The 27,300-nt window shown below is 44.2% G+C and overlaps 1 protein-coding gene across 1 annotated transcript in view; it reads right to left on the minus strand.

Annotated features, from left to right (window-relative positions):
- hook3 (hook microtubule-tethering protein 3) overlaps nt 1-27,300 on the minus strand; it is a gene marked incomplete at both ends in the record, with an annotated part of 43,871 nt that overhangs the window by 3,146 nt on the left and 13,425 nt on the right. Inside the window, 16 exons of the mRNA XM_083657601.1 lie at nt 1,001-1,101; nt 1,365-1,447; nt 1,679-1,713; nt 5,950-6,037; nt 8,495-8,635; nt 12,239-12,308; nt 12,610-12,694; nt 15,263-15,373; nt 15,564-15,677; nt 16,926-17,013; nt 17,138-17,278; nt 17,706-17,869; nt 20,858-20,941; nt 22,492-22,554; nt 25,559-25,626; nt 26,210-26,342. Coding sequence (XP_083513727.1) covers nt 1,001-1,101; nt 1,365-1,447; nt 1,679-1,713; nt 5,950-6,037; nt 8,495-8,635; nt 12,239-12,308; nt 12,610-12,694; nt 15,263-15,373; nt 15,564-15,677; nt 16,926-17,013; nt 17,138-17,278; nt 17,706-17,869; nt 20,858-20,941; nt 22,492-22,554; nt 25,559-25,626; nt 26,210-26,342 — 1,569 coding nt within the window. The remainder of the gene's footprint in view (nt 1-1,000; nt 1,102-1,364; nt 1,448-1,678; nt 1,714-5,949; nt 6,038-8,494; nt 8,636-12,238; nt 12,309-12,609; nt 12,695-15,262; nt 15,374-15,563; nt 15,678-16,925; nt 17,014-17,137; nt 17,279-17,705; nt 17,870-20,857; nt 20,942-22,491; nt 22,555-25,558; nt 25,627-26,209; nt 26,343-27,300) is intronic.

A 27,300-nucleotide genomic window follows, 5' to 3' on the forward strand; every position in this document is an offset into this window, starting at 1 on the left:
TGTTGGTGTTGGCCTGTACCTAGAGAAACTACCAACAGTCTACAACAGTTCTTAATCATCATCTGTTTGGAGTCCTCTTTCCAGGCGCCACTGGGTTGGACTGAATCCTCGCTGTGGCTGTCCTCCACCGGGGATGGTCCATGGACCATCTTTTGGTCTATGCGGAGCGCTCTCACGTCAGCCGACACGGTCATCTACCAGGTCTTCTTTAGCCGGCCAATGGGTCTTGTGTCATTTGCTTGCCTCCGTACAGGCGTCCATACCATGTCAGCCCATCAGGGCCCGCTTCTGGCTTCCGTATATACAGGCTGAGAACACCGGTCCTTTCATCTTCAGGGACGGGGGGGCCTTGGATGTTAGAAAAGTCAAGAGTTCCCTGAACTTCTTCCATCCACTCTGACCCTCAGAGTCACCGCCAGGTCCACCCCTCCATCCACGTCCATCATGTCTCCAAGATAGCAGAAGCTATCCGCCACCTCATATGTCTCTCCGTTTGCGACTAGACTCTCTTTCTCATCTGCGACTACCTGTGGAACTTCTCTGCTACACCGCTTACACCTAAATGTCTCACTTTTTACTCTCACTTGCTGCCTGCAGGCTGCCTTTTTACCCCACTGCACCGCCGATGGACCCACTTCTGACACTCCTTGCAGTGAACAGAGTTGGTTTGAATTCCGTTTCTGCATATTCCACATGGCCATGTCCCGGTCTGCGGATTCACCCCCATGCCAGCACCACCAGACATGATCCTAGACTTTTCGACATTCCCCTTCATCCCTTTCGATTCCAGGCATGCCCTCCAGGCCGCTGGCTTCTTAGCAACTTCTTCTCTGGTGTGGGCCATCAGCACTAGGTCATCTGCGTAAAGCAGCTGGTAGTCCACCCCTCGCTTCCCTCCATCACAATAGCAAACAGCAATGGGCTGAGGACTGATTCCTGGACTGGTACGCCCCACCTTTATCAGTAGGACCTTTGGTAATGCCATGAATAATAAACTCACGCTCTTGGCCTTTTCCAGGTATTTCTTATATCTCTCCTCCATCTGCTTCATGTCTTCATCTTTCTTCTTCAAGGCATCCTCCAGCTCGTCCACTCGTTGGGCTGAGGGGACAGAAGACGAGACATTGCTCCTGAATGAGCCAAGGGGTTGTACAAGACAAGTTTCAGCTGTCTTCTGCAACTTTAGCATAAAATAAAATGAAAGAAAATGTTATTTCCATATTCTTTCTTAAATTCAGAGTTGATTTTCTTTTTCTTTTATTGTCATGTTATTTGACGTTCTACCATTTTTGCACTTTCAGTTGATCAGTTTCACGTTTAAAAACAACAACGAAACCAATGGATAGTAGTGTCTCTGAACTCACAGGTAGCGTTGAATTTGGGCTCCATGTCGTCGATGAAGGCATTTTTCTTCAGCAACTCATTATTCAACTCGCGCAGTTTCTCCCTGGTAGAAAAACAAAAACAAACAAAACAATGACAACACTTTCTGGCCTAGATCTGTCCACAGTGTCCCAGTATTCCATGTTTACAAGTTTGTCAGTACTTCACTACTAGCACAGATTTGAAATAGTTTCAGATCAGCTTTCAGGTTATCCAGACTAGATGAAAACAGTGTTCCGCGTCTCATTTCAGCAAACTAAAATGGTCATTAATTAATGGGGGGGGCGGTACTTACATGTGGTCTTCATATTTCTTCTTCAGGATAGCCGACTGAAAAATGAGAAACAAACATTTACTTTCACGACCGTATTCAATCTTCCATAAGTGTTCAAAAGAAGCCCTGGAAATATTCACTCTGTTGGATTATAGGATTAATGCAGTTGATACGGCAGCGCACTGGAAGAGCAGCAGTTTCCTCTCTACAGTTCATCTTTATATGTGAAAGACACCACAAGGCCATTTTGTGATGAAGTTCTACTTTGATAAGTGGACAGCTAAGTGCCCGTTAGAAACCTAATGATTGCTGTTAGTAATGGCGTGGCAGATACATTAGGTTGAAGTCTTATCCAAGATGAGGAGGACTGAACTTCAGAAGATCAACAGCAGATCATGGCCATATACTTCTACATGGTGGAGAACAGGTCAAGCACGGGACCCGGTTGGTTTAGGTTGAAAAGGTTGTGTCACGGGTTTCATGATGAAAACCTTATCTGACAAAATCCTGCATATTTCCCTTGGCATCCAACAGAGGGCAGTACAGAGCAGGGAACGTTTACAATACAGAACAATCCTGGCAAAAATACTGAATCAAAGCTCTGGTATGACGGTAAACAAATAACCAAGAGAAACCAAATTTCTCCGGCAGAATAACCTCGTGTTAACGTACGATTTGATGCCTCAAAACCAAACGGTGTGCTTTTTAGAAGCGTTCCAAATCATCGTTTTAAGGCTGTGTACAGAGATGCCCTTGGGCAGTGTCACTCTCTACTGATGTGGTATTTGGCAAATCGTGTGAAAGCAGATATCTGCAGAGTATTGGAAACAGGATTTCATGCTCAGTCTGGCTCTAAATCAGAAGGCAACAGCATGGAGGAATCAGGAGGAAGCGGACCTAGGGATTCTACATGGAGAAAAGATCTAGCTGTAGAGAGGGGGGGGGGAGATGTATCAAGACTGATCAAAGATGACTCTGAATATTTCTAATAGGAAAAGAAAAATGGAGAATCATGAAAGAGACAACTAGTATGGGAGAAAAACTAAGGACTTATTATTCCAAGTGTAGCAACTCAATGTAACAACTGCACAAAGTGTAATGTGCATAAGTTAGTGAAATTCTGAAACCAATGTAAGATATTAGAACATGAATTGCCATAATTAATTTATGAATTAGCAAAGCAACAATGTAGCATTGTGTGTGTATGTAAATAATGTAATAAAATTAACTCGTAACATTGTAACATTACATTATGAAGTTAGGAGCACATTTGTGACTCATATGGCATTTGTGTCTACATGAATTGCAGCCATATGCAGAACGGCAACTTTTATATTCTGTGTGTAATGTGTCTACTAAACATTAACCCATAATCTGATCTTTTCCCTAAGATATGGCACTCAAAATAAATTTGAAAACATAGATAGATAGATAGTTAGTTAGATAGATAGATAGATAGATAGAGATAGAAATGGTCAGTTTGGTTTTGTATTAAATTGTATTCTTGAGTTCTTACAATATTGTGTAAACTTCAAAGTCTTCATGCAGTTATTACAATTTGCTTATTTGTTACATTTTGCTACATGTGTTTCAGGAGGCCTAAAGAAACCACTGCAAACATTTATAGTCTAAAGCAAGGTGAGTATTTGGAAGTTCAAACTCTACAGGAGGGAGTTTGTTGGGGATCTACACGTCATACTTACTATAGTCTGATAGTGCGAGCACCGAGTGAAAAGAAAATGCACAACAAATGATTTACTGAATAGAAAGAAGCACAGACCTGCCAACCAGGATGATTTTTCTAAAATCTGTACTCTTTCCCCATCATCCCTTCAGTCATGACCACCCCAGCTGGTTAAGTTTGGCTGAGAGCGAATGGTTGACTGACTGTGAGACAAAACGCCCTTTTGGAGGTCATCATGATTACTCGTGGGAATGAATGGAGCTGAGTTGACCTTAGCTGACCTTTGACCATCAAAATCTAATCAGTTCATCCTCGAGTCCAAATGGATGTTTGAGCCAAATTTCAAGAACTTCCTAATTAAAGGAACACTCCACCCATTTTCAACCAGCTTTGTATCATTAGAACATCAGTAGTATATCAGAAAACTGTAAACGGTTTTGAAGTCTGTCATTTAATTTGACAGTTATTGAGTGTTAAAGTGTGGACCAGTGACATCACTGGTCCACACTAACTCAAATTAATAACTCAAATCAACTCTCAATAACTGTCAAACTAGATGAATGATGAATAGTTTGACAGTTATTGAGAGTTGATTTGAGTTAATGAGTTATTAATTTGAGTTAGTGTGGACCAGTGATGTCACTGGTCCACACTTTAACACTCAATAACTGTCAAATTAAATGACAGACTTCAAAACCGTTTACAGTTTTCTGATATACTACTGATGTTCTAATGATACAAAGCTGGTTGAAAATGGGCAGAGTGTTCCTTTAAGGAGACTCGGACGCACGTACGGACAAGCCGAAAACATAATAATGCCTCCGGGCTCCGGCCATGGCTATCGCCGGGTGGAGGCATAAAGAAAGTGTTGTGCCCGTTCATCTCGCTGCATTTTCCCACATATTTGACTGACGGCAGCTCAGCTCTGATGGCTGGAGCAGCAAGGTCACACCCACAGTCAACACCAGACTAATGATTCACTTGTAATGGGGATGCAAAATGGGATGCAGAATGAGTACAGTCTGGCAGGAAGGGAACCAGGATCCCCACGGAAACAGAAAACATGAAGCGTTTTAGATTTCAGGTTAATGAAGTGAATCATGTAGCAAAGACACACATCAGCTGATGGAAGATGCATGCAAGCTCTTTCGCTCTCTCTCTCTCTCTCACACACACACACACACACACACGCCACACAGACACACGCCGCGTCAGGCAAGTAGAGAAGTCTGCCGAGTGCGAACGGGGTCACGAGCAAAAACGCAAAACACAACAGAGAAAAAACACAAACAAAATGTTCCCATACTGCTCTCCTGGCGTAATCCAAGTCTCCACAAGCCCTGAGATTCCCAGGTTGACTTGAAAGTATGTCATTTACATTTACACCCTGGTTTTAGCTGAAATATCCACTGTAACCAGGTGCGGCGAGAAGAGGTGAAAGAAGTGGGGTTGCTTGCTGCACCACCTGTCTACACAGTGCGGATTTCCGCTAAAAACAGTGGATAAATGACGTCTTTTCACGTCAACTTGGCCTCCCGGGGCTTGTGGAGACTTGGATTACGCCAGGTATGGAAGCATTTTGTGTGTTTGATACTGTATGATACTGTACTTTGATTGATACTTTTATCATTGTATCTCTACACCCCTAACCAAATTGATGGTCTGATCATTGCGGGCCACATGTCAAACAAAAATGTATTTTACTTCCTGTAGAACAGTCCTCGGTATCCACCGCTGACAAGACAAGGAGAGGTTTTAAGTAGCTTCTTTCCCAGTCTCCACTATTTTTTTTAGAGAGGAGGTGTCATGGCAGCCTGAACATCAATCTCCCGGTCGCAGAGGAGACAGGGTAGCGGGGGAAAGGTAGTGATTTTTGTGTTTGTTTTGGGGATGCACTCAAGGTGGTGGTGCTGTGCCAAATATCACTGTTTCCTTGTAATGTCACGGATGACATGAAGGCCCTCAATCCAAGCAGGCATCTTCAACAAACAAGGCTGGTAGCCATCCAAAGAAAGATACTACCTTTCCAGCGCTAGAACACAACACATAGATTATGAAACCACGCACGCACACACAGACAGACAGACAGACAGAAAAACACGACCATCACAAACATGGATGACATGGGTGTTAGGAAATGTTAGTGTTGGGAAGAGTTAGTTACACATCACACAACAAATGGATATATGGACTATAAATAAAAAAAACACACAATAAATAAATAAATAAATAAATAAATAATTAATTAAATAAATAAATAATCTGATGAAGGCATATGAAACACAGTTACTCATTTTGCCTTAGCACTTTAAAGAGCTGCTTTTGTTGACAGCAATATGAATTTTTTCTTTTAAATTAAATATTTGATTCTGGAGCCAAAACCTTGACAGAAGTATTTCCCCCCTCCCTCCAGATGGTGGCAGTCTTGTTGTAGAATGTTACAAAGAGGATTATCTTTACTCACAACAATCACCAACAACGACTACATGTAAGATGGAATTTGACTTCCTGTGGTTGTTGCAAACAGTTTGACCAGAATCAGTGTTGAACAGACAAAACAAATCCGTAGAAGACCTTCACATCATGGTGTTGTAGTTGTTCTACTCACATCATCTGCTTTGGAGCCTTCTTCTTGAAGGTTCTTCTGCAGCTCCTCGACCTGACTCTGTCCCTCCATCAGGCGTTGATTTACTAACCTGGATGAGAAACACACAATCACACATAACATGAGTTTGTTATCCTTTATTCATCCCCATGGGGAACTTCATCCTCTGCATTTGACCCATCCTCTATTCCAGAGGTTCTCAAATGTTTTTCAGCCAAGGAGCCCTTACAAGATAGAAAATATACCAGGGACCCCCTCATTCTGATTTGTGATTTTGGGCTAAGCTTAATTGTTTCCACGGTAACGTGCTTGACTTTTAAATTGATAGGTTTGTTAGATTACGATTCAAAATACAATGCTACAGCATGCGCTGGGACGCGTCATCAGTGATGTTAACTGGGGTCGTAAGGTGTTTCGGGTCTCTCAACATCATACACCCTCGCCCAGTAGACCCAACCGAGGCCGGTTAAGACCCCGACCCGCGTCCCGGAAGCAGCCGCTCACGGATCAGCCTTCCTACTCTGTCTGCAGCGTTGCCCGCGGAAGGGTTGATCACGCCCAATCCGCTGCAATAGAGCTAGTGCTACACCGCAGTATTGAAAGACCCTTCGGTGCATGGAGGGCTAAGGCTCTGTGGGTTAATCCAGGCCGCGCTCCTCCTTCGTCTCACCAGACCCTCCCAAAAGGCAATCCTACTATGCCGCACCATAGACAAAGAGGATGCCTCAAGGAGGCCTGTGCGCTGCACGTCATTCGCCTGCGGCGAGCACCTCGCTCTAGCCTGAAGGACCCCAGGCCGCGCCGATCTTTTAGATTAGAATGTAATCCATGAACCATTTTAGAAGCACCACATTAAAGCATAAAATATTTTCATTGAACTATGAAGCTTTTGCAAAAAAAAAAAAAAAAATCCTTTAAACTTTTCGCGTGCCACGGACCCCCATTTGAGAACCACTGCTAGTCTACTAGGAACCTTCCTAGAACTAGGAGCAGTGGGCAGCCGCAGTGGGCAGCCGCAGTGCAGCGCCCGGGGTCCAACTCCAGTTCTTTCTGCCATTGCCTTGGTCAGGGGCACTGACAGGAAGGAGTCTTAACCGTGGACAACATCGTTTTAACGATGATGTCAAATTCCTGGATCCCAAATCTCTGGATTGACAAACACAATCCTGGAGGGGGAAATACATGGGAGATTGCTGTAAACTTCGAAACACGAAACCAAAATCAGGCCACAAGCAAAATGTGGCCCTCATTTATACCGAACAAAAATATCAATGCAAAAATATCAACTTTTGTCTTTGCTACTATTTTTAATGCGTTGAACTTAAAATTCTAAGACTACTTCTACTGTATGGACACAAACTTCTGTCAGGTTTAGTTGACAAATGAGTTGAAATCCGTGTTAGTGAGCAGTTCTCCTTCGCCAAGATAATCCATCCACCTGATGTCATATCTTGATATGCAATATCAAGATGCTGATTAAAGCAGCTGGATTATTGCACAGGTGTGCCATGGTGGACTGGTCACAATACTGCTGCCTTCAAAGGGGGCCATGTTTACCGTTGTTCATGAGAAGAGTCCATATGAATCCTGTGGTATTCACAACTTGGGATATGGAAATCTTCTGAAAGTTCAGAATTCATATCATCGTGTACACAACTTCCCATGTCGTAACCACATCTTCACCAAGGGCTCAGGTTCCATTTGATGGCAGCATAACATTTTGGAGATGGCTTATGGTCGTGAAATGGACATTCAATTCACAGGCAACATCTCTGCTGGACATTCATTGATGTCAGCATGCCAACTCACAACTTATGACATGTGGGTTATTGTGTTGTGTGAGAACACTGCACATTTTAGAGTGGGCTTTTATTGTGACCAGCCCAAGGCACACCTGGGTAATAATCATGCTGTTTAATGAGCACCTGGATATGACACACCTGTCAGGTGGATTATTTTGGCGAGGAGACGTGCTCACTAACACGGATTGAAACACATTTGTGAACAAAATCTGGGAGAATAAGCCCTTTGTATGCAGAGATTTGTTTTAGTTCAACACATGAAAAATGGGAACAAAAACAAAAGTGCTGTTTATATTTTTGTTCAGTATAGAATATATTTAACAGTGCTAAGGATTCAAGGTAGTAAAATATTTTAATTGTGTCCATTCTGATGCAATTTAATAAGACGACGTGTGCTATTGAGAAACATGTTGAGCCTCGGCTCTGTGCGTGTCCACGCTCTGTGCGTGTCCACGCTCTGTGCGTGTCCACGCTCTGTGCGTGTCCACGCTCTGTGCGTGTCCACGCTCTGTGCGTGTCCACGCTCTGTGCGTGTCCACGCTCTGTGCGTGTCCACGCTCTGTGCGTGTCCACGCTCTGTGCGTGTCCACGCTCTGTGCGTGTCCACGCTCTGTGCGTTTCCACGCTCTGTGCGTGTCCACGCTCTGTGCGTGTCCACGCTCTGTGCGTGTCCACGCTCTCTGACCTGTTCTCCGTCTCCAGAAACATGTTGAGCCTTGGCTCTGTGCGTGTCCACGCTCTCTGACCTGTTCTCCGTCTCCAGCTCGTTCTTTCTGCGGTTGGCATCCTCCAGTAGACTCTGCAGCAGAGCGATCTTCTCATTGTCTGATCCCTCCTGGGACAGCTTCAGCATCTTGTTCTCATGCTGAAGACGAATCAAATGCTCTCTACAAAAACACATGGGACAGCAGCAGGTTCAACACATGGGACAGCAGCGGGTTAAACGTGACACTTCACTTTAATTGGTAGAAAATTGTAACTACAAGTATAATATTAACTTATAGCACTTTTCTAAAAATAGTAACAACAGTAATAAGAGTCAGTCAGGCAGTCAGCTGCTGTTTGAAACAGTCTGTCAGGTTGTGTTAAAAGGGTTTGTCTCATTAGGTCTGTCTGCATCATGTTTTTTTTCCTCATTCAAGTTTATGAATAACTTTGCTTCTCTGTTGAAATGCTTAAGATGATTTATCTATCCATCCATCTATGTATCCATCTACCTATCACACAGATAAGACAGGTTGTGTTTTTTTCTGATAGTGTTTAGTACAGTACATTCTGTCTTTTGAGTGCTGTATTTTCTGGGTGTGGCTGTGGACTCCTTGCCAGCTGGAGGACTGAGGAAAATGTTTCCAGACATAGCAGACTCTGAGCTGCTGAGTAAGACGGGCTGGGCCAGGAAAGACTCTGAGCTGCTGAGTAAGACGGGCTGGGCCAGGAAAGACTCTGAGCTGCTGAGTAAGACGGGCTGGGCCAGGAAAGACTCTGAGCTGCTGAGTAAGACGGGCTAGGCCAGGAAAGACTCTGAGCTGCTGAGTAAGACGGGCTAGGCCAGGAAAGACTCTGAGCTGCTGAGTAAGACGGGCTGGGCCAGGAAAGACTCTGAGCTGCTGAGTAAGACGGGCTGGGCCAGGAAAGACTCTGAGCTGCTGAGTAAGACGGGCTGGGCCAGGAAAGACTCTGAGCTGCTGAGTAAGACGGGCTGGGCCAGGAAAGACTCTGAGCTGCTGAGTAAGACGGGCTAGACCAGGAAAGACTCTGAGCTGCTGAGTAAGACGGGCTGGGCCAGGAAAGACTCTGAGCTGCTGAGTAAGACGGGCTGGGCCAGGAAAGACTCTGAGCTGCTGAGTAAGATGGAGACTTCAGAACAGGCTCCTCCTGTGTAGCTCATTAGGTCAACTATCGCACCAACACAGAGTTTGAGCTTTGGCATAGATTGAGAATAACAGCGTTGTGTTTTCCAGCTGTGGCTCCGGTTATAAATGAGAAAAGTGGAAGGCAAGAACTTCTCCCTCAGACAGAAGCTCCTGGTTTAGGCAACAGGTTGGATCCAGGGAAAATAGCACAACACACGCTGGTCCTTTTCACTCTTGTGATCACTTCAGGACTCAGAAAAGTTGACCGAAAGTCAACAAGATGACCAATGATCTTTCTCACACAAAACATCTTTATTTTCCTTTCTCCACCTCCAGAGATCAAATAAGCTCTGATTGCTCCATTTCTAACTTTAAAACAGCCTCAGCTTCAATATCAAGTGTGTGAGCAAGTGAGAACATGAGATGCTGAGCTCAGTAAAACCTGTACTAGCCTGCTTGTGATCAAATAACTGTTATTTGATCAAAATCAGGCTAGGGCTCCACCGGGCAGAGTTTGGGAACCAATGAAATAATATAAAAAAACTCTCGTAACGGACAAGCCCGTCTTTTATTGTCACACGAACACCACAACACACTCATGCTGACGGTGGCCGGTGAAAAGTGTCCTCTGCATTTAACCCATCCAGGCATGTCCTTTCCTCCGGGGGGCAGGCCAGGAGCAGTGGTCGCTTTCTCGTACAGCGCCCGGGGACCAACTTCGGATGTTGTCGTCACTGGTCGGATGACGATGACGATCTGATCTTCTGCATGTTTTTAGTGGGGGGGTTATATACGGAGGAACCCCCTGGGGGAGCACGGGGAGAACATGCAAACTCCACACAGAGAGAAAGGCCATTACGACGAGATAACCCACCTGGGCAGTAGGCACTGAAGATATGGGGGGGAACACAACCACAGCGCTCACAGTGTCCCAGGCGAGAATCGAACTCAGGACCTTCTAACTGTGAGGCGACAGCGCTACCGACTGCGCCACCGTGCCCCATATCCATATGGCAATGTTTTTTCCTCTTCTTCTTCTCATTTGCCCCATTTTGGTAGTCTGGGATTGAGATAAACACTATACTGCAGTCTGCGGGGCCAAGCTGGCAGTGATCTCCGAAAAACTTTCTAGTGTTGAAAAAGCTTTGTGAAAAGCATCCACTGATCTACTCATGAGCATGGCCACGAGCAGGCCAGCAGGTGGCGTCTCCAGCAGGAGGAGCCAGGCTGATGTAACTAACTCACGCATCTGGAGTCTAACTGTTACATAACTCACTCACGAGTCACGATACACACACAGATACACACACAGATACACACACAGATACACACACAGATACACACACAGCTCGCTTTTCAGGCCTGGCTCATCTGCCTTCCAACAGTGGAGGGAGCAACAACAGGAAAAGCCTAGAGGCTAGCTGGCTACATGGAGAACAATAACACACACACACACACACACTCACATGCATACACACACAAAACAAGGTCAGTGCCAAACAGACCAATGTAAGGTCAAAGGTGAAGAACTTGGCCTGACTGAATTTAAGGGAGTCAAGCTTTGAAAACGACTCATGAACGTTTAGATTTAGTCCCAACCGCCGCTTTTATGCAGCCTTCAAATCTTCCCCTACTCTGATGTGATGTTTTCATGAAATACTGTGGCAGAAAACAGCTCTTCTGACGTAGATTAAATTTGTATTTTATTTATTCTTTGTCATTCTCCCTCTTGCCCTGTCAAGCACATTTTGAAGCAAAGGGTGCGATGAGGATGCAACCTTTATTATGCCCGTGGGGAAATTCATCCTCTGCATTTGACCTATCTAATAAAGAAAAAAAAAAACATCGCATGGATGCATAACTGGGACGTATCCTCAGTGATGTACCCTGGGGTCATAGGATGTTTCGGGTCTCGCAACATCATACACCCTCGCCCAGGTGACCCAGCCGGGGCTGGCCAAGCCCCAACTTACGTCCCAGTAGCTACCCACGGTCAGCCCTATAGGAAGGGTCGAAGGTGGTCACGTGGTCAGGGCCACTCAATCCGCTGCTCCGGAACTACTCTGCCGGGACCGGGGGAGGGGGAGGGCTCTGGTACGTAGAGGGACCGGGCTCTGTGGGTTGCCACCCGGCCGGGTTCCTCCCTCGTCTCACCAGGTCTATGACCTGTGCGCTGCACCAGACTCCCCCGCTCCAAACATCTCATTCCGAGGTGATGGTATCTTAGTGGATACCATGCAGTACCAGTACTTGGTGGCACTGCAGTCTCCACTTGCGGCTTGAATGGCCCTCCTAAAAGGCCTCTCGTGGGTTGTTGGGCTTCTTCCTCACGGAAGACACAGGCTGGGGAGCTAACCCATACTGCTACCCGGGTGCCGTCCCTGTTCCGGCTGTCAACTGACTCTCCAGTAGTCACTAGTCTTTCCTGGTTGTCACATAGTCTATTCCTATGAGTCACTGGCTAGGCCTGGCTAATACTATGCTACAGTAGGTAGAACCTAGGAGTAGTGTGCAGCCGCAGTAGTGCAGCGCCCGGGGACCAACTCCAGTACTTTTGCCAGTGCCTTGGTCAGGGCAGGGGCAGGAGTATTAACCCTAACATACATGTCTTTGATAGTTGGGGTTCAGAAATCATACCGAATCTCTGGGGTGGTGATCTCAGCAGCCAACGAATCAGAGCCCTCGTTGCTGGCCAATGGGAACAGACCTGGACCAAGAGGTAGTATTGTTAGTAAAGGGTAAACAAAACTATGCAGGTACTCCAGCTTCTAAGGTAGCAGATTAAGATGTGTATTCAAAATTAGACAAGACACTTGTAGAAATACTGGCACTAACTACTCCTACTAACTGGAATGAAAAAGCCCATCACATTCAATTATTCTATTGACAAGTATGAGTCACTTCTCTTAAAATATGAATTTGTTATTTCATAAAAAAAAAAAGTCAGATTGCATTGATTCACAAAATGCAACAGTTACACGACTAGTTCTCGTTTTAATTAATTTTACCTGAGGTGAGCCGTCCCTCTTGGGCCTGGACACAATGCAGCTCCTCAATAGTCTCTTTGAGTGAGTCTCTTTCTGTCCTCATACGCTAGACAGGGAGACAGACAGCAAACACGTGTGAATGCGTAAAACAGAATCAGACACAAGTAGAGAAATATCGCAGGGAAATAAACACCCGCCAAGCGGCAAGTGGTGGTAAAACGGCTTTTTCTCCAATTAATAATTTCACCCATAACTTTTTCTGATTATTCATGAGTTTCATGGAAAGCCAATGGGCGCTTCCATGACATCCTCCTTCCCTGTTTCCTGCTGCCGGTTTCCTGTTTCCGCCGAGGGCCGTTAAATTTTTTTATACAGTCGATGTTCATAGCGGAAGAGGCTAAAGCTCCGTTGTATAAGCGAATATAAGACTTCCAGTCGCGAACGATAGTGAAAATAAGACTTCCGGTTTGGACGATTAGCCTTCAAAATAAAAGCGGGCACTATGCAACCACGTACTATTTTTAGTCATTTCGGCTCAAATAAGCCCATACAGTACCACAATAGCTCTTTGACAGCGACGCGCACCCTCTTTTGCTAGTGAAGAGAAATGTAAACAGGATCAAGTCGACAAACGGCTACCGCTGAGAATCATGGGAAAGGTCAAAGTGCAGGAAAAAGGTGAATAATGGTCACTTAAGTTTAGCCTTTTCGCAAACTTTGTCCCTGCTGACCGGTCTGACCCCGCGAGTAAATCCTTTCAAAGCACAACAATGGTTGTATCAAACAGGCTCCTGGCTGGCTGGCTGGCTGGTTGGCTGGCTGGCTGGCTGGCTGGCTGGTTGGCTGGCTGGCTGGCTGCCGGCCACACTGGCTCCACACAAAACGGTAGGATTGGTGAGAAAACAAACATGACTGGATGGTAGCAAAGAAAAACTGACTTTGATGCTGTCAATATAGTATAATATACGATATTGATTTGAATTTAATATACTATATTATAGTAATACTAGGCTTTTTCTTTGAGATCATTGCAGTACTTTGTAACATTAAATCCATAATTTACGTTTACATGGGAGTGTACTAATTTTTCTGTAAAACAAAAGAAAGAAAGTTGAAGTTTAAAACAACTTTTGAGAGATCAGATCTTATTTGGACAGCAGCACTATGCTTGCCGTCACAGCTGGTATGTCTGGTTTGAGGAATAACAGATACACCATGTGCTGTAATGCAATCCACAGGTCTTCAAACCATTAACCACACAGGGACGAGGGCACTGTTTCTTCAGCTTGTATCCCTACAATAACACAGACTCTACTAACGTTAGTTCACTCCAAATGTCTGTCTCAATAACACTGACTCTACTAACGTTAGTTCACCGAGGCGGGTCTGTCTCAATAACACTAGCTGGGTTTCCATCCAAATGTATCGCAACTTTTAATCGAATTTTCAGAAAGTCGGCAAAAGAAAATGCGAAATAATGCGCGTTTCCATCCACTGCTATTTTGAGAATCATAGAGCTGTCAATCACCTGGTGTTTGAGGCTGTCTGAGCTGCTGATCCACCAGGACCTGACATGGGCCAACCACACCGCCACTGTTGTCAAAAAGGCCCAACAGCGACTACACAGACTCAGGCGCCTCAAGAAATTCGGGCTAAGGCCAAAAATCCTCAGGGACTTCTACAGAGGCACCATTGAAAGCCTGCTGACTGGCTACTTCACCACCTGGTACGGGAACTGCACCACCATGGACCGCAGGGCGCTAAGAAGGGTGAGGCGCACGGCCCAGCACGTAACAGGATGTGAGCTGCCAGAACTGCAAGATCTGTACAACCAGCGGTGCCTCAGGAGGTCCCTGAAGATCATCAAAGACACAAACCACCCCCACAACAGTCTGTTCTCCCTGCTACCCTCAGCGAGGAGATACAGGGTCCCAAGAGCACGCACAAATCGCTTGAGGGAGTTTCTTCTCACAGGCCACGAGACTCTTTAACATATACAAATAGTGTAGTAGCCGTACTGTACCGCACTGTACATGCCACCATTATGTATGACTAATGTTCAATAGTATGTTTAATTAGGTATACGCTATTTGCACCGAACAGAATATTATTATGTTTAATTATGTTTAAAATATGTTCATGCCATTTGCACTATGGGCAGTGAATACGCCACTGTCTGTGGCGTGTCTTACTGCTTTATTGCTTGTTGCCTCTTGTTTTTATTTATATATCTTTTATTTTTTGCACTATGTTGTAACGGAGCCTACAGCACAAGAATTTCACACGTGATACTTGTACTACGGAGTGACAATAAAAATCTTGAATCTTGATCAGCTGCTAGACCTGATATACAGCTCTGTTAAACACATCTAACGTTAATCATTTAAAGTTTCTTGATGATCTACAAGTAGACAATCGATACACCCGACTTTTCCACCTCCCTCAAGCGTGAAAACTTCTTTTTTGCAAAATTTGGAGGTTTTTGCGAATTAGGCAGCGTTTCCACTCAGTGTTTTTGTGCGCAAATTGAAATTTCGCATAAAAACAGGTGGATGGAAACCAGACTACTGACTCTACTAATGTCAGTTCACCGAGGCGAGTCTGTCTCAATAAATGAGACCAGTGCGCCTCCTCCCCCCCCAAAACAAAAAATGTATAAACAAATGGTGCGTACATCTTTCTCTTTTTGTAGAGAGTCCACTTTCTCTTTGAGGCGTTTGTACTCAAACTCCATCTTGTCAGCCTTTTTAGACTCTTCTGACAGTCTGTTCTGAAGTTCGACCACCTGTACCGGGCAGAGAGGACAGTTAAAGGGGAGAAATTACTTTGTAAAACAGGTAAACGTAGCTATATGTCTCTGTGTGCATATCGTTGAATCTAGAGGATCTTGTTGCAATGGTGGTTAGTGGTCAATTGATGTAATACAAAAGGCAGTAACAATGTCTGCTTGTCTTCACTAGGTGTCACTTGGTTACCTGTCTCTTGTATGCCTCTAGCTGGCCCTTGGTAGCATTAGCCTTACGTAACTCCTCTTCCAGACTGACTGCGTTCTGCATGTAGATCGTGTTCTTCTCCTCCAAAAGCTTCACCTGAAAAGAGAGAATGAAAGTGTTACCTGTTCTCTGCCTGAAAATGAAAGTGTTACCTGTTCTCTGCCTGAAAATGGCCTGTTAGCAGGCCAACCATAATCTTGCAAGGCAGCTGGATTCACGCGAGATCATGAGATCATCTTGCCACGCTCCAATCTATCGGTTTGAATCCGAACCACCAGTGGATCGCACCAATCAGCATCCAATGAGGCAGCTACTGGCGGGCGCATGACAGACAGTTCATCCAATCACCTGCCAGGTATTTTTTGAAAGTGCCTACCCCTTTGAAACGGTTTCCTGAGCGGCTTGTTCGCAGCGTCAGGTTAGGGCGACCATTTGTCTGATCTCAATACGCCAAATAAAGGAATAAGGAGACTAGTATGGAAGTGGTTGTATATTTGCAGTAAAAAGTATGAGTCAATTTGAGGCAGTCAGTAGAACATTATTAGCAATGTAGGCATGTTGTCCATCTGGCTGTGACAGTTAATTTTAGACACGGTTTTTGAACTTCAGAACGTATGATCATAGATCAGAAGCTGTTTAAGTTTTTAGAATCTTAAAGGAGAATTTCGTTTTTTTTTAACCTGCAGCCCTCTCCTCACATTAATTATGATCTGACGACTCACCCAGTGCTCTCCGCAGCGTTTTTGTCGTCCTAGGCGTTGTTTTGAGATCAATAGCGTCCAAGCCAATCCTAGAATGGAGCTCCGTGAGGGCCAGTGACAGCATGCTTTTCCTCCATTTAAATAGACAGTTTTATTCCCGTTTGACGCATATCGTCATAAACTGTTCCCTAAGGAACGATCAGACTGCATTTCTCCCCCTCGCTCTTTTCACTAGTTACAGGCAGGAAAGTCCCGCAAGACTTTCCAGACGAGAGTCGTGTCTCTCACTGACCAGACAGGCAAAAATGGGCTGCCTGTAACTAGTGAAAAGAGCGAGGGGGAGAAATGCAGTCTGATCGTTCCTTAGGGAACAGTTTATGACGATATGCGTCAAACGGGAATAAAACTGTCTATTTAAATGGAGGAAAAGCATGCTGCCACTTGGCCCTCACGGAGCTCCATTCTAGGATTGGCTTGGACGCTATTGATCTCAAAACAACGCCTAGGATGACAAAAACGCTGCGGAGAGCACTGGGTGAGTCGTCAGATCATAATTAATGTGAAGAGAGGGCTGCAGGTTAAAACAAAAGTGAAATTCTCCTTTAACAGACTGGCATAGCTACCAAGTCCAAAAATGTTGTACCTGTTTCCTGAGAAGTCCCAGGTCCTCCAATTTCTTCTTATAGTAGTCCACCGTGCCCTCGAGTTTTGTTACTTTGTCTGATGAATGTCTTGAGGAGGGAACAACAACAGACACGGTCAGATTCGTTTGTCTGGGAACCAGATGGCAATAAGCAATGACTGGAATTTGGATTCTGTAGCATTAGAGTCTCATCCTTGAGAGACTGGGCTTACCTGAGAACATCCATCTCATCTTTGAGAGACTGGGCTTCGTCAGCCAGTGACGTCAGCTCCTCGTTCTGAGACCGAACATCCGACAGTTCTTTTTCCAGTTCCTCACAACGGATACGGTAGTCGTCTTTAGCTGCCTCCAACCTGGAGAAATCACAAACATCACCTTTAGCACTAGTCTATGGCAGAGGTTCTCAAATGTTTTTCAGCTAAGGACCCCTTACAAGATAGAAAATATACCGGGGACCCCCTCATTCTGATTTGTGATTTTGGGCTAAGTTTAATTTTTCCACGGTAACGTGGTTGACTTGTAAATTGATAGGTTTGTTAGATTAGAATGTAATCCATGAACCATTTTAGATTTAAAGCATAACATATTTCCATTGAACTATGAAGCTCTGGCACACAAAAAAAAAGTTTTTATGTTTATTTTCCTGAAAACTTTTTGCAGACCCCCTGGCAAAGTGCCACAGACCCCTGGGGGTCCCGGGACCCCCATTTGAGAACCACTGGTCTATGGGGTTGCTCGTGACTGACCTCCATCCCTCCTTCCACCTGGTTAATCGCTCACCTGAACGTCTCTTCCTGTAGTTGCTCCAGTTGTGTCTGCAGCTGGAGGTGTCTGCGTCCTGCAGGGCTGTTGACATCCTCTATGGAGTCAGAGTGGTTAAGTCTCTCCATCAGGATCTGGTTTTCCGCGAGCAAACTGCCCTTCTCCTCCTGTAACGCTGCCACCTGCAGGAAGGGAGGTGACCCAGAGAGAGAGAGTTTGGATAGTGGAGAGCGGGGGAGTCGACAGAGCAAGAGAGATGAAAACAAAGTATGATTTATTGAGTGAAACTTAGTCAAATTTCATCTCGCAATTTAAATTGACATAATAGAGAGCCAAAGTGAAACGTCACTTCCTGCTTTCTCCCTCTACCAGCGCTGTGAAAAATATGAATGGCGGTGGACGGAGAATAAGGTTACTTTTTTGATCCCGTTTGAATTGTGCCACGGGGTGCCAACGCCAATTTTGTCCATTTAAAACATAACTTAGCATGTCAAGAAAGTCACAGTTTGTCGTCAAACTGAAACGTAGGGGTTAGTTTCGTATAAAAAACTACATAGCTCGTGGAAGCTCGTGGCATGTCGCCGGTCTTCAGCTTTGCCGGCAGAGAAAGTGACGTCACTTAGGCGACAGTGTATGTAGTCTTTCTGATTTATAACTTCTAGTGCAACAGTTTGACGACAAACTGAGACTTTCTTGACATGCAAAGTTACGTTTTAAATTGACAAAATTGGTGTTGGTACCCGGTGACACAATTCAAACGGGATCAAAAAAGTAACCTTATTCTCCGTCCACCGCCATTCATATTTTTCTCAGCGCTGGTACAGGGAGAAAGCAGGAAGTGACGTTTCACTTTGCCTCTAAAGTAACATTTTTCTTTACAGCATAAAATCCATTGGGTATTCACAATCACTGTGGTATCCATTTGGGTAATTAAAGCAAGCACACATCAAAAACACTTCAACAAAGGCAAACCAACAAACTGTGACATAGCCGACGGGGCTACATGCGGTTTGAGGTGGCCTTCTGATGGGTAGCCGGGGAGGGAGGGTGTCCAACTCCACACAAAGCAAAGCGCCAGCCGGGGGTTGGGTTTTTATATACCGGTATATATTGTGTCTAATTATAAAACACCAACCCGTGAAGAGCGAGTTAGCCGCGCCTAAGAACCAACTTCTTTCAACAGCCCACAGTGAAAATATTAGGGATTTTGCACACCTTAATATTTTTGTGGAGAGAAAAGAAATATGACTCATATTATTCAGGTTTTCAAGTACTGATCGGCAGTGATAGCCCTTCTTCAAAACACTTTAAATGGAATGAGACGAGTAATGAGAATGAGATGTTACCTCATCTCTCATCTCTCATCTTGGGGGAAGTTAAGTCTAGCCTCAATTTTATCAACATATTTTACCAGTGCATTTTGCCTGTTGTCGTTCCTACAGTAAAATAAAGATCACATAAAAGAGGTGATCAGACCAGCACAAAGAGCAGGAAATAAGGTGGGAATCAGTCCATCAATCTCCATTGGAAAATAACTGAAATAGTGAGCTGAGAAATCCTTGAAGTCATTCACCATTGAATTCCAGCGGGTGTTGAGTTACATTCAAGACTTAATTGTCTCTCTGCTGCTGACTTCTCCCTGCACAGTGCCACTAGAGAAAAGCATACAACAGACGTGGCAAACAAATCGTTTTGAAAATATTTGACCTTCTTGACGTGCACTTGATTCATCTTCCTATCCATGGAAATAAAGCAGAAAGAGCAACACCACACACAAAACTTAATGCAATCAAAGTGCACATCATGGTAATATTCTCAAATATTTGATGCGCCTTCAACGATCTGTCTGCATCAATGATGTCTGTTAATGACTTCGCTCTGTGGTCCAAAAACAAAGCTCCTCCCCTTCCTGTCTACCATGGCCATGAGGAAACACCACGCTCCTCCCCTTCCTGTCTACCATGGCCATGAGGAAACACCAGGGTCCACAAGGCAGAAGGTTATTAGTCACACAACACTGCAATTGTGGCTGGTGTGGCCAAGGATGCACACACACGCATACACATATGTGCACAAACGTGTAGATACACACACACACACACACACACACACACACTTTGGAGAAGGGGGAATCTGGATTCCAAAGGTTGTTGCAAGCAGACTGAAAAGAATCCAGGACTATTAGACACGCCACACACCATGAATGGAAAAAAAGAAAGAAAGTTTGGATTTACCCTCTCTTCTAGCTCATTAAAGTCTAACCTCAGTCTATCACGCTCTTCTTGGACATGGAGGGCCTTCAAAGCAAGGCACACACAGTGTCGAGAGTCAGGCCATGAGAGGAAAAGGATTAATTGAAAGAGGAGAACACGTAACCCTTTAAATTACAGCTCCATATTTTTTTATGTGGTCATTAAAATATATATATATATTGTACAAACTAAAAGTAATAGTCTAAAGTATATGATCAACGGAGTTGATTGTTGTCAAGGTGAAGAAAAATTCACCAATCTGACATGGAATTAATTGATATAATTGAGATAAACTGATAGATCTACTGGCAGCGACAGAACCAGCTGAAGCTGTGAAATTACACTGATTATGCAAAAAAGGGAGCTGCTTTTTAAAGTTTAACCAAAAATATATAGCTTCAAAGGAACACAGTATTCTGTGTTCCTTTGAAGCGATATATTTTTTCAAATCAGACAGCTTAAAGAGTTGTTAAATAAAACAGAAAGAAAATACCAGTGGGAATTGTCGTCATTGTCATGTATGGTCATTATGTGTCAGTATACTTAAAAAAAACCTTAACCTCATAAAACCTGAAATGAGATGCCTTACTTAACCTGAACGTAAAAATTATAGTTATAATACAACTGCGCCGATTTATCCATGGCTAAACAATTTAATCTTTCGGACGAATCACTTAATGTAGTAACTTAATGAGTAATGTATGGCATTCACAGTTCAAATGATACATTTGATGATATTTCATAATAGATCATTGTCAAAACAAACTTATGTGACTGCCTGAATGCTTCAATGCTGTGGAGGTTCAAAAATGAATATCTCTGCTAAGAACATTACGCTGTGGCTGTTGTCTACCCAATGTGAAGACCTAACTATTATCTTTGATCTTCCAATAAGTGACAGTTGATGTTCAAACCAACCTGCATGTCAAGCTCACGACACCTCTGGGCAATCTCATCCTTAGTGGACAAAGCATCGTTGAGCTCCTCCACCGTCTTCTTCAGCTGAGAACAGAAACAACATCACATCCAGAGTAAGTTACATCCATACAAGAGAAACTAAACAAACAAGATCCAGTCCACCCAATCACAATGTCCCATTTCCAGTCCACCCAATCACAATGTCCCATGTCCTAGAAATTATTGACCTTTCAGGCAGCTTTTCAGGGGATGATGTTACCCAGTGCTGCTCGATTGATTAATAGATCCAATGATAGACAATTTATTTAAAGCTGCGTTCACACCGACCTATTAAAGTTTTTTCGCTGGCATCGAGTTTACATACAAAGTCAATGCAAACGAGCGATTGAGCGTATATTCGCCCGGGATAAAAAACGCTGGGCGTCCGAGCGACAGCGACAGAGCGAAAATTCGCTCGTCGCCCGATATGAAATATCCCAACTCGAGCGAAATTTCGCTGCCAACAGTCGTGTTGTTTGCGTTTTCATCCTGTCTAACGTTAGAGCTGTGTGCTGCTTGTTTCTTGACAGTGAAGATCTCTCTCGTTTCTCAAGCTCGCTGCACCCCGCCCACATCTATCAGCAGGCCGACACAGGTGCTGCCAATTGTGCACAAAATAGTCTCTCCCTCTCTCCGAGCTCTGAGTATGAACACCTCGGCCCGAGGGCGGAGTGCGCTCCCGGTTTGCGGAGCGATTTAAACACAGCGACAGAGCCATTCCCAAGGGTTGACTCGAGAGACAGGGAGAAAAATAAATATCTCGGTGTGAACACAGCTTAAAAGGAAATTATTTTTTGCAGTGTACACATGTAAAGACTAAAGACCAGAGGCCGGTTACACAAAGCACGTTAAGTTAATATTTTCCTTAGGGTCCGATTTAAGGTGTTCATAAAATAAAACCGGTTGCACAAACACCCGTTAAATCTTCTTCTTAAGAATAAACATTTTAAGGAAAACGTAAGCACAAGGTTTAAGGGTGTTTTGTGCAACTGATTTTATTTTATGGCTGCCTTAACTCGGACTCTAAGGAAAATATTAACTTAAGGTGCTTTGTGCAACCGGCCCCGGTCACACAGGAATATGGAAACCATAAAGAACAGTAAGACCTGCTATAAACAGTTTACAGCATACATTACAGACCATGCCGACACTACAGACATACAAACACAAATAACCCCAAAGTAATCGGAGACATTATTGAGACAGCTTGTTCAGGGCCATGAGGGCAGAGGACACACAGTTACTGCTGAAGCCAGCTGTTTGACACATCCAGGATCAGTGTCTGTGGCCGGATGGAATGGTTAAATATGTCTGGGTGGTGGGGGGGGGGGGGTTTGTGTGTTATACAGTGTGCTTTACATGTACCAGAATTTGCGTTGTGGTCTGTGAGGTTCAGAGTGGAAAGCCCACGTAGTTTCACTGAGGGAAAATGTCAGTGATCACTGAAAAATATCACCGATCACAAGGTAGATGATCGTGTATGTTCCTTCCGACGTTTGAGACAGTATGGCTGCCATTGTTAGACAAAAAAAGAGAAAAGAAAAGAAAGAGAAAATTGTATGCACCACAATAAAGGCTGTATAAAATCTCCATACCTGTCTGTCCAAGTCCACATATGACTCGTTTCCTCCCGTCACTGGAGTCTCTTTACTCATCAGCTGGAGAAACACAGAAATAGGTTAATGGTGTAGGGAAAGTAGTCCATAAAAGGGCAAACTCACTGCCTCGACTCAGGGTTCCAACCCACACTTTAGTTCCATAACGACAACTAGCTGCAGTGGTAGTTTGCCTCGTCAGAAAACACTCCTTCGGTACAACTCTGACACAAGAAACTCCCACTACACCAACTTTTTTTTATAATTTGACGTTTGCGTTTTATAAGATTGATTGTCCCATGAGAACTCTAACAAGTTGAGCATTTTTCAACTTTTCAAGGTGCTCTGCTCTACCTAAAAAGAAGTCAGGTGCAGCTCTTTGAACAACTTGCCTGCTTTCTGACAGCCTCAAGGACCACATGGGTTGACCACATGAAGCCAGTAGTTCATAATGGAGGTTAGCCTAAGTTCAGACAGGAAGACTGTCTTTGTTTTCCATTCACTCACTCTCCTTCTCTCTTCCCAGCTCCCCTGCAGAACAGCTGATAAGAGGGCATTAGCATTTTTATGCTAAAGCTAAACTAATCAGTGTTAGCCACATCTTCCCATTCAGCCAATCCCACTCTTAGCCGGCAACCTTAAGAGCTGTTCTCCTCTCATTATGCTGTCTGCTGTAATTTCAATGCGATCTGCTGCAACCCTCCTCCAGCCCATTCTCCTCCAGGTCCCAGACTTCCAGAAGCCCTCTTCTAGGGCTTTCACACCGGCAGGGCTCCGTGCCGGTTCCGGTTCCCGAACCCTAATTTGAACCGGCCGGCGCGTTCAGACCGACAAAATAATTGGTTCGGAACCTGAAAAGTTGGTTCTCAGCGGAACCAAAAAATAGTTGTTTTTTCCTTGGGAACTGTGACATCATCAGTGGGCGTGTCTCATTCACTCACTCAGGTTCTGAGACTCCAGAACGGAGCCAGAGCCAGAACCAGAACCGTGTCTGTCTGAAAGCGGTATTCTTGTCCTCCCAATGAGTTCTCAGAGTCGGAGTCCATCACCAGCAGCACATCTAGGCTCCACAGGGGGATATCCTACTCTACTGTCGGCTTCACTGCCCCCTTCATAATCACCATGATGTCAGGATGGAGTCTAATCGCCAAACATTCATTTCATTTCATAATTATTGTTCACCTGTAATTAAATCATTGTGTTCACTAATGAATTAGTCTCGCCTGTGTGAAATGGTGCCAGGGAAGTAAACCATTGAAGTATTGGATATAATTTAGACCAGTTTAAACAGAATGGTGGGTCTACCTCCTGGATGGCTGTCATGATATTAGATATAATTTAGACCGGTTTAAACAGAATGGTGGGTCTACCTCCTGGATGGCTGTCATGATATTAGATATTATTTAGACCGGTTTAAACAGAATGGTGGGTCTACCTCCTGGATGGCTGTCATGATATTAGATATTATTTAGACCGGTTTAAACAGAATGGTGGGTCTACCTCCTGGATGGCTGTCATGATATTAGATATTATTTAGACCGGTTTAAACAGTATGGTGGGTCTACCTCCTGGATGGCTGTCATGATATTAGATATTATTTAGACCGGTTTAAACAGAATGGTGGGTCTACCTCCTGGATGGCTGTCATGATATTAGATATTATTTAGACCGGTTTAAACAGAATGGTGGGTCTACCTCCTGGATGGCTGTCATGATATTAGATATTATTTAGACCGGTTTAAACAGAATGGTGGGTCTACCTCCTGGATGGCTGTCATGATATTAGATATTATTTAGACCAGTTTAAACAGAATGGTGGGTCTACCTCCTGGATGGCTGTCATGATATTAGATATAATTTAGACCGGTTTAAACAGAATGGTGGGTCTACCTCCTGGATGGCTGTCATGATATTAGATATAATTTAGACCGGTTTAAACAGTATGGTGGGTCTACCTCCTGGATGGCTGTCATGATATTAGATATAATTTAGACCAGTTTAAACAGAATGGTGGGTCTACCTCCTGGATGGCTGTCATGATATTAGATATTATTTAGACCGGTTTAAACAGAATGGTGGGTCTACCTCCTGGATGGCTGTCATGATATTAGATATTATTTAGACCGGTTTAAACAGAATGGTGGGTCTACCTCCTGGATGGCTGTCATGATATTAGATATTATTTAGACCAGTTTAAACAGAATGGTGGGTCTACCTCCTGGATGGCTGTCATGATATTAGATATAATTTAGACCGGTTTAAACAGAATGGTGGGTCTACCTCCTGGATGGCTGTCATGATATTAGATATTATTTAGACCAGTTTAAACAGAATGGTGGGTCTACCTCCTGGATGGCTGTCATGATATTAGATATAATTTAGACCGGTTTTTTTTTTTTTACATTCTCAAATACACTACTGCCGCATGCGCTAGGACGTGTCATCAGTGATGTTATCTGGGGTCGTTAGGTGTTTCGGGTCTGTCAACATCATACACCCTCGCCCAGTAGACCCAGCCGAGGCCAATTAAGACCCCGACTCACGTCCCAGAAGCCGCTACAGATCAGCCTTACTACTCTATCTGCAACGTTGCCCGCGGGAGGGGTAAAAGAGAACCCAATCCGCTGCAATAGAGCTAGTGCTACGCCGCAGTATTGGCCCTTCGGTGCATGGAGGATCTAGGCTCTGTGGGTTTCTCCCGGCCGTGCTCCTCCTTCGTCTCACCAGACCCCCCTCATGACAAAGGCAATCCAGAGGCTGAAGGGATGCCTCAAGGACGCCTCAAGAGGGCCTGTGCGCTGCACGTCATTTACCTGCGTCGAGCACCTCGCTCTAGCCTGGAGGACCCCAGGCCGCGCCGATCTTGCGCAGATTTTCAGGAGGCTAATCCGTAGCGTTTGTGGATTTCTCCCTCACGAGAGAGCCAAGATGGGGTGCTAATCCCATCCCGTACCGGGTTGCCGTCTCTCCGGCCGTCAACTGTCTCTCCAGCTCGTCACCAAACTATACTTGGCTGTCATGATATTAGATATTATTTAGACCGGTTTAAACAGAATGGTGGGTCTACCTCCTGGATGGCTGTCATGACAACATGCTGCACTGATTCTTCCATCATCATTATGGTCTGGATGTATTCTGGAAGAAACGAGACAAAATAATGAGAGAAATTGAGCTTCTCGTTCACCAAGTAATGCAGTGTGATATACAGATCCTTTCCAAAGAATTGGAATATCATGGAAATACCATGGATGACCGTGGGCTTCAGCAAAGACGATTAAAAAGATTGGCGGAGATTCAGAGGGAGTGGCCTGAGGCTGGAGTCAGTCAGAACTGAGAAGTAACTGCTGATTTTCTTCACACTATTCTAATTTCTTGAAATACTGTTTTGGGGGTTTTCTGGAGCTGTAGGCCAAAACTATGAAAAATGAAACAAATAAAGGCTAGACATATTTCACTTTGTGTGTAATGAATCTATAATCTATGAAAGTTCCACTTTTTGAAAGGAATTATGGAAAAAAACTAACTTTCCATGATATTCTAATTTTTTGGAAAGGATCTGTATAAGGGTACTTTGTTTTCCAGTATCCAAGTAAAGCCTACATATTACACATGATAAGTTCTCTCTCACACACGTGCGCAAACACACACACACACACACACACACACACACACACACACACACACACACACACACACACACACAGTGGCACACACACACCTTGTTTCTGTTCACAGCTGACAGCACAGCCCAGTATAAGTTGTAGCATTCTCCCCAGCTCTGCTGCGTCGGAGTGTTCTCCAATAAGGTTCACGTCTGGCAGTGAGAAGTCATTAATCTGCTGACCTAGGATCTACAGCAGACACAGAGATGAAGGCTGTTACAATGGATTCAATAGCTTAGCATGATAAGGTTCGGTTTAAATGGATATTGGTGCGTTCGTTTTAGAAATGACAGACTCAAAAATCATTATTTTCAAAACACAACCCCGCACATGTCAACAGGCACTCATAGAATAGGTTCATGCATCTCACTCAGTTTTGACACCAAAAAAAAGTTCAGTCTGTTCCATTTAAACAGCCAGGGTTAGCCCTAGCCAGGCTAGCCATTGTTAGCAGTAACACTTGACAAACAATGCATTTCGTGGTATTTTGCTCATACAAACACGGTAGCAACATCTCCACAGCTAGAAGTTAGACAGTACTGTGTGTACATGATTGATTGATTGATTGATATTTTTATTTAAGAGTCATGCACCTTAGGGTGGGCTTACAAGACACTATGATACAATAGCCAAGTACAACTGATTTAATGAGACCCAACTCAGACAGAAGTGCTAATAAACAGTATTTAATACAACTTGAACTACTGTTGAAGCGTGGAGCTGCCATCTTGGCCCATGAGGTGATGTGAGAATGGCCATTGTTGGCACATACATTGAACACAGGAGGATTCACAGAAAACAATAGGCTCTTGTCCATGGTCATGCTCAAGACCAGCATTATGAAGTAGCATCATTGCTTCCTGTTTGCTTCACACTTCAGTGGAGTTTTCTTTGGCTTTATTGCAGTGGTCTGGTCACACCTCAGGCTTCTACTTTCATTTAGGCCTTTTATTATTTCAAGCTACAAAGAAGCTTGGACATGTTTCAGAAGGTGACATTCAACAATGACTATAGAGAGGCAAAGTGGAACGTCACTTCCTGCTTCAGCACTGTACCAGAAATTTTCAACCGCCATTTATTTTCCCATAGACATTTCGTAAAATGCTTATAAAATAGTTGTACTTCGTCGAACCAAACGGTTCAGCTA

The sequence above is a fragment of the Poromitra crassiceps genome, assembly GCF_964638095.1.
Source record: "Poromitra crassiceps genome assembly, chromosome: 21".
NCBI lineage: Eukaryota > Metazoa > Chordata > Actinopteri > Beryciformes > Melamphaidae > Poromitra > Poromitra crassiceps.